This window comes from Gymnodraco acuticeps, unplaced genomic scaffold (genome assembly GCF_902827175.1).
Source record: "Gymnodraco acuticeps unplaced genomic scaffold, fGymAcu1.1, whole genome shotgun sequence".
NCBI classification, from domain to species: domain Eukaryota; kingdom Metazoa; phylum Chordata; class Actinopteri; order Perciformes; family Bathydraconidae; genus Gymnodraco; species Gymnodraco acuticeps.
The window spans coordinates 291-8,277 of record NW_022990692.1 but is presented as its reverse complement, the minus strand read 5'-3'; the positions used below and the strand labels follow the sequence as shown (position 1 = coordinate 8,277).

At 44.7% G+C, this 7,987-nt stretch overlaps 1 protein-coding gene across 1 annotated transcript; it reads left to right on the top strand.

Annotated features, from left to right (window-relative positions):
• The first annotated feature begins 203 nt into the window (after window positions 1-203).
• Window positions 204-7,182, top strand: si:dkey-185m8.2 (trichohyalin). Its single transcript, XM_034230372.1, is given in 15 exon segments — window positions 204-372; window positions 596-1,420; window positions 1,993-2,015; window positions 2,017-2,058; window positions 2,060-3,070; window positions 3,073-3,169; window positions 3,172-3,347; window positions 3,349-3,429; window positions 3,431-3,511; window positions 3,514-3,862; window positions 3,865-4,203; window positions 4,206-4,289; window positions 4,292-5,133; window positions 5,135-5,504; window positions 5,507-7,182. Coding segments are annotated over 15 exon segments (5,970 nt in total). The 5' UTR covers window positions 204-323; the 3' UTR covers window positions 7,108-7,182.
• Window positions 7,183-7,987: the final 805 nt, after the last annotated feature.

The following is a 7,987-nucleotide window of genomic DNA, read 5'->3' as shown; positions in this document are numbered from 1 at the left end:
TGTATGTTCTTATAAGTGAATCGTTGCAGTTCTGTGCAGCATGCATTTGTGTGTGTGTTGCAAACATGTTCACGTTACTGGGTCAAAGACACTCACCTTGCCATTGTTTCACTTCCGGTCGTCCTGAATGACAGCATGTTAGAAAACCAAACGGTGGTCACGTGACACGACAAGTCTTCCACTTTCTGTGTTCAGTTTGTGCGGCACGAATCGTCATTTTGAAATTCACTACAGAGGGTTTTCTTTCACAATCTAAGTGAGTAAGCTCTTCCTGTAAAAGACACACAGGAACTAAAAAGAGGAAGAGAGCCGACGGAGAGGTGATGGACACGACAGAGGAGAGCTTTAGTCCAGTCATCGTCACCAACGGTGGTGAGTTTGTCAGAGCTCTTAGATTCTTTGCTTACCTTTTATTATACCTAGTTTTATTGATGTTGTGTGAGTTGTATAAAGGCACCTTAATGTGTGATGTAATTAAAACAATAATGCACTTTCTTATGGTAAATACAGTTAAAATGTGGCTTAAAATGCAGTTTTAGAAGTGGAACATAGCAGATGACTCATTGTTGCTACTTCTGTGTTTTGTGTCATTAAGCTTACCCGGTACGATGCAGTGAGGAAGTCCTTCTGCCTTTCTTCACAGATGAGAGTCTGCAGGACGCCATGGACTCTCAAACCCCCCCTGCCTCCCATAGCGCCCCCCCGGCTCTCCAAGAGCTCAGACTGGTCCTACTGGGCAGGAAAGGAGCTGGGAAAAGCGCAGCAGGCAACACCATCCTAGGAGTTGCGGGAGGTTTCGAGAGCGGGAAGCCTACGGAGGAGTGTGTGAAGAGGCGAGCTGATGTGGCGGGGAGGAAAATCACAGTGGTGGACACCCCAGGGTGGGAGTGGTATTACCCGCTCAACAGCACCCCAAACTGGGTGAGGAGAGAGACTGTACGGAGTGTCTCGCTTTGCCCGTCTGGACCCCACGCTGTGCTCCTGGTGGTGCGTTCCTGCGCCTCGGTCACAGAGGACTACATCAGGGAGATAGAGGAGCATCTAGAGCCGCTGGGGAAAGGAGTCTGGGAGCACACCATGCTGCTCTTCACCAGGGGAGATGAATTGGGTTTGGTTTCCATGGAGCAGCGGATTTTGACAAGCGGCCCGGCGCTGCAGAAGCTCCTCCAGAAGTGCGGGAACAGGTACCATGTGGTGGATAACCGGAGCAAAGGAGATGGGGCGCAGGTGAAAGAGCTGATAAGGAAGCTGGAGGAGATGGTGGCGAGGAAGAAGGGTGGAAGCAGTCATTTAGAGATGGATAATACGGTCCTGGTGGGTCTGGAAGCTGACGGGAAGAGCAGAGCGAGGGAGAGGAGGAAGAAACAGAGGCAGATGGAGGCGCAGATGCAGAGAGGGACCATCAAAGCAGCTCTAATGAGTAAGTTCTTCAGTCGGTCCTCTCAAAAACATAGAATCCTATTACAATTATATTTATGTTCAATATGTATAAGTACAATAAGAAAAATTTCATTTTAAGTGTTGGATCCACAAAGACTCAGTTTAGTTTTTTCCTGGCAAGAAAACAACTCTTAGTATGATTTAAAAAAGCAGCAGTCAGCTTTTTACTTTTAAAAAAACTTTTAAAATCCCACTGTACCTTACATGTCTACTAGTGCCAGTCCATGACGCGACTTCATTCTCTGCAAAGGATGACATTATAATACTATATTATTACACAGCTAGTTGTTTGGTGCTATATTAACACTGATATAATAATAATAATAAATGATATTTCTATAGCGCTTTTCTTGAACCCAAAGACGCTTATATGATATATATGATATATATATATGATATGAATGGAGAAACTTAAGGTAGTGGCTGATGTCTGTTTCAGTAGCTTTTAAAAGTGTTTTTGTCTTGCAAGTACAATCAATTAAGTGATGCAGCATTTAACATCAACTTTATTTCACAGAGATAGTAACATTTGTTTACCTTCCTCCTTTGCAGGTGATGGTCTTCAGGGTTCAGAAGCTGGACGCCCACCACTCGTTCTCCAAGGCTCCTCGACGTTTACCCCGAGGTCAGGCTGGTCCTCCTGGGCGAGCGTGAAACAGGAAAGAGCTCCGCTGGAAACGCCATCCTGGGAAACACGTCCTTCTTCCAAGGCGGGGCTGTAACAGAGGAGTGCGTCCGTCAGCAAGCGGAGGTGGCCAAGCGGCTGGTGACGGTGGTGGACACTCCTGGTTGGGAGGTAGGCGTAGCGGGGGCCACACCTGAAAGAGTGAAGAGGGAGATTGTCAGTAGTGTGGCCCTTTGTCCTCCAGGGCCTCACGCTCTCCTGCTGACTCTAAGAGTAGACACACTGGTGAAGGCGGCACATGTCAAGGAACATCTGGAGCTTTTAGGCGAGGGTGTATGGAGACACACAATACTGCTGTTCACACACGGTGATCAGCTTCGGGAGGGGGTGGATATCGAGCAGCACATCCAATCTGGAGGCAGGGACCTCCAGTGGCTCCTGGAGAAGTGCCGGGGCAGGTACCACGTTATCAGAAGCGTAAATGGAGGAGGGAAAGGAAATGGAGACTCCAGTAAAGTGACGGAGCTTCTGCAGAAGGTGGAAAAGATGGCCGCGATGAACAGATGTGAGGCTTTTTCCGGCCTGGTGCAAGACGTCAGGGATCTGAGCTGGCAGAGAAACGAGAAGTTCAACCAGCGCCTGAAGGATATAGGAGACAAAATGCTTCGTCAGGAGGAGGAGTTGAAAAATATCAGAGAGAGGGAGATGAAAAGCATCAGGTGGTTTTTTGACTGGAAGAAAAAGGTGAAATCGCCCGGAAAGGCCGACGTTCAGAGGGAAGAGGAGGAGGAAGAGGACAGGAGGATGGGCGAAAGGAGGAATGATATCGGGGAGCTAGAGGAGAGGATGCGATGGCTGACGGAGGATAAAGAGAAAGAAATTCAAGATCTGAGCGAAGAAAATGAGAGACTCCGGGTGGCACTAAACCAGAGCCAAGGGGAAAGGGACAAGGCCGTGCTCAAAGTGGAGCTAAAAGAAAGCGAGATTGAGGAGCTGACAGAAAGAAATTGATGAGCAGGCAGCAGAAGATGCTCGACCTTGAACGTGCCACTGTAGAAAAGGAACATGAGAGAAAACAGTGGGAAGACGGCATCAAAGGGAAGAAACAGAATGGATGAATGAGGTCAAGAAGTTGAAAGAAAACATTGAGCTGCAGAAGAAAGAGACAGCAGAGTGGATGGAAAAAGTGGAGTTCTTTAAAAGTGGAAATGGACGAAACTAAAGACACCAGGAGGATTTTCTCCAGAGGAAAGAACAAGAGAAAAAGAGGGAGATGGCAGAGATTGGAAGAAAGACTCAAACAAGATAAAGACAAAGAGCAGGAAGAACTGAGAAAGAACGCTTCAGAGGAAAAGCAGATAACTCTCAATAAATTTAAAACAATGTGAGAAAGAATCAGAAATGAAAGTTGAAGAAATGAAATCACAACACGAGAAGAGATGGAGAGAAAAGCACACGAGAAAGAGACCGAGATACAAGAAATAAAACAGCAGCATCAGGAAGAGATGGCCAGAAAAATCTGTGGAATAGAAAAAATGATGGAAGCAATGAAAGTTCAACATCAAGAAGAAATTGATCAGAAGTTGATGGACAATGTAGAACATATAGAGAGGGTCAAACAACAGCATGACAAGGAAATAAAGGAAATGCAGGAAGAAAAACATGGTAAGATTGCCGATCTGAAAGAGCAGTTCGCAACAGAAACAGAGGAACAGATAGAGGCAAACAAGAGAGAGATAACAGAGATGGAGCAAGGGTATTTTGTCGAAATTGAAGGACACATGTTGGAAAACGAAAAAGAAAGGACATGATTCATCTTAAATACAAAAAAGACATGGCGACGATGGTAGAAGTGCTCAAACTGCAGCATCAGGGGGAAATGGCAAGAAAAATGAATGAAATGGAAAAACTAATGGAGACGACAAGTGCTGAACACAAGGAGGAAATAGAAAGAAAAGTGAGAGAGAAGAAAGAAGAAGTGGAAAGCGTCAAACTAAAATACAGTGAGATGGAGCGAGAGAGACAAAGAGAGATAAGAGAGCTGGAGCAACAGTTTGCGGCCAAAGGAGAACAAATGGCGGTAGAAAATGAAAACGAGAAGAAAGCGATGAATGGAAATCACGAGAAAAACATTTGGCAAAAATGCAAGAGAAAGACGGACTAGTAGACGAGTTAAAACGTCAGCACATGAATGAAATCCAAGACAAAATGCAACAAAGTGACCAGGAAAGAAAGAGATGGAGCAAAGACTGGAGGAAAAACTAAAGGAGATGGGGGATATCAATCTTAGTGTCAAAGAAATGACAGACAAGCTGCAACAAAAGGAGGAGAACGAGAAAGATTATTTAAGTTACAAGCAAGAAATGGAGGAAAAACTGGAAGGAGCAAAAAGGGAAACGGAAGTGCTCAAAGAACATTTCAAAGACCTGGAGCAACAATGGCAGCAGAAACAAGAGGAACGAGACAAGGATCATTTAAATCACAAGAAACAGATCCAGCAAAAACTCCAAGAAAAAGAGAAGACGATAGAAAAGTTGATTCAGCATGTAAAGGATATTGAAGAAATCCTGCAGAGGAAAGACGAACAGAGAGGAGAGATTATTCTGAGTCAGAAGAAAGAGGCAGAGCAGCGACTGCAAGACAGAGAGCGAGAGATGGAGGAGATGAAACTCCAGCTTCTTAATGACACGGAGAAACAACTGAAGGAAAAGGAAACTGAGATTGAAAGTGTTAAACAGCAGGTCGAATCTACGGGGACGAGATGGAAGGAAGAGCAGAGGAAGAAGGACGAGGAAACAGAGAACGAATTGAACCGACTGACGGAAATCATCGACAAGAAAACGGCTGAAATAACACGAGCACAATGTTTTCTCTCAGAGAGGGGCAAAGAAATTGAAGAGGCGAAAATGACATGTGCCAAGTACTTAAAAGAAATTGAACAGCAAGCCTCAAGTATCCTGGAGATACAGGAGGAGCAGAAAAGAGATGCCGACATGATGGGAAAACTTCAGGAGAAAGATGAAGAACTGACGCAGAGAGACAGAGCAAACGAGAGAGAGATCCTCAAACCTGAAGTCTCTAATCGAGCAGACAAAGTCAGAGCTGAAGGAGCTCACCCACAAGATGGAGAAGGAGACGACAAGCATGATTCAGGGGTATGAAAAGGAGATTGCGAGAAGGAACGATAGCGTAGAAACTATAGCGAAGGAGAGAGATCGCGCTATAAGTCGCTCAGAGGAAGTCGCGGAGAAATATGAGGACAGTCGAAGGAGGGTTGAGGAGCTGCAGGAGGAAAACGAGAAGCTGAGAAAAGACACGGACAACCTCAAAATAAAATACGAGGATCTGAAGGAGTGTGAGGAAGAAGTAAGGAAACATCTCAAAGGATATGAAGAGCAGGCGAAGAACACAGAAGACATTCTTAAAAAGATAAATGTGGAAGTGAGGGGTTGAAGGAGGCAAACGACAAACTGCAAGTAGAGATCGAAAGGAGGAGAGAGGAGGCAGAAAGGCAAACTAAGGAAATGAGAGACTGTGTCGAGAAAGAAAGAGAGATGAAAATGAAGGATGAGGAATTCTTGAAAAGAGAAAACGAAGTAGAGGAAAGGGAACAGGCTCTGAGGAGAAGCGAAGAAGAGTTGAGTCAAAGAGGACATGACCTTGATGCGAAAGAGGAAGAGCTTGTTGAAAAAGTGAAAGGGTTGGAAAGTAGGGAAGAAGAAGTGAGTAAAAAGGAAGCAAGTGTAGAGGAAAAAGATAGATACAAGCATGATGTGAGCATGAGGTCGCACACATTGAGAAAAAGGAAAGGGAGCTGGATCTTGCTCAGAGCTCTGGAGGGGAAACAGAAAGAACTAAACTGTCACGGTCACAATCTTCAGGAGAAGGTGAAAGGGCTGAAAGATCAGGGGAAGGAGCTGAAGGACAAGGAGTGTTACTTAAGAAACGAAGAACAGGAATTGCTCAACTGGAAGTCGGAGTTGCAGGTGCAAAACCAGAGCGTCAACTCCACCACGCAGCAGTTGGATGAGATGCGGAGGGACCTGGCTCTGCTGAAGGAAGAACTTCACAGCAAAGAGAGAAGTCTGAAGACGTCACTCAGGAAACTGGGCCAATGGGAACAGAATCTCAAAGAACGAGAGGAAGGGTTGCGCAGAGAAGAGAGTGGAGAATATGCTGACATGGATTGTTTCGATGGGACAGATGCCATTGAGAGCTCAGAAGACGACATGCATTTAATGTCCAGAGAGGTCAGCGACAGAAGGGAAAAGGGAACAGGAAGGGAGTCAGATAAAGGGGAGAAGGAAAGGGAGGATCAGAGGATAGCAGAGAGTAGTAATGGGCACCTTGAAATACTGGAAGAGATAGAGACAGCTCAGGGAAAGGAAGGGATGGGAGATAAAGGAGAAGAGACGAAGGAGAGTAAAAGGGCAAAGGTTGCTCAAGATGTACAGTTTTTATCTCCAAGTCAGGGTCACATAAGCTCAAAAGATCTGAGGGTGGTGTTAGGAGAGTCCTGGTCGTCTCGTTGCCCAGCTGGCGTCACCATCCTGTGCGGAGACGAATCCAAACTTGATGACTCTGAGACATTCAGGTCCTGGAGAGGTCAGATAGCTGGACGCGAATGTGCGGTCGCAGAGCCGCTGGGTCTGAAATGGCGAGACGGACCGGATCCAACAAACACGTCGCAAAGGAAAAGCATCCTGGACAGCGTCTCCTGGGGTCAAACCAAACCTCAAATCGTCCTCCTGCTCATCCCGGCCTTCCTCACATGCACACAGAAGTACAAGAAAGCAGTGGAAGAGCACATGGGTTTGCTCGGGGAAGACATTTGGAAGCGCACGATGGTGTTGTTCACGTGGGGGGAAATGTTAGGCGAGAGCGCAGAGCAGCTGATACTGAGGAACGGGGAGCTGATGAAGCTCGTGGAGAAATGTGAGGGCAGGTATCATGTGCTGAGCAGCAAGAAAAGCAACTCTATGATAAAGGGGTTGCTGGAGAAGATGGAGGATATGGTGGCTTTGAACAATGGAGAACTGTGATGAGGCTGTATGAAAATACCATTTAGTGTTTCATGTTATGTGAATTATTTTTGAATAAAGTGGTGGATGAAGTACTGAGGTTGTTTCTTTACTGTAAACCAAAGTTTCAATATCGTAACAAAATATACTGCATTTTAAGTAAAGTTCATAAGATTTCAGAGGGAATGTGTGATGATTTGGGCAAAATCCTATACCGAAATGTGTTTTTCTAAAATCTTAGCTTTTTTTATGTAATATTTGATAATTTCCCAATTTTTCCAAATGAAAAAGTCTAAAGAGTAATCACTCTGGCTACATGTGACACATTTTCCCTACTAGACAGTTTTTTGTAAGGCCATAAAGCTTTTTAACCCTTATGTTGTTCGGGTCTCCCGTGACCCGTTTCAAAATGATATAACAACTATACGCTCTAGTTTTTTTGATCGGAACAAGGCTTCATGATATCCTCCACAACAGCTATATAAACACTAAAAAACAGATGTTGACAAGTTTAGCCAAGTCTGAAGGTCTCTAAAAAAAAGTGTATAATTTGGTGTCCGTGTTCAGCAGCATTGTTTTGGGTGACTCACGGTCAAATTTGGCCCAATCATGACTTGAGACACCCCAGCCCCTTCATCCACTGTAACAATCATTTAAAACTTTTTTGGGGGAAATTGTATTCTAATAGTCTATTATAGTCAGATAACGCAATGATCCACTGTCTTCACTATAGGAAATATAGTGAATTGAATCACATGTTTTACTTAAATATGTGGTGTAATGTTTGTTGGGGCCATAAAATAAAATTACAACAGGATTGTACGGTTATGAATGCATAATAAGTTAGCTATGATGTAGTTACTGTAAAACAATATTGGATGATAGTCATAATTTTGGAGTG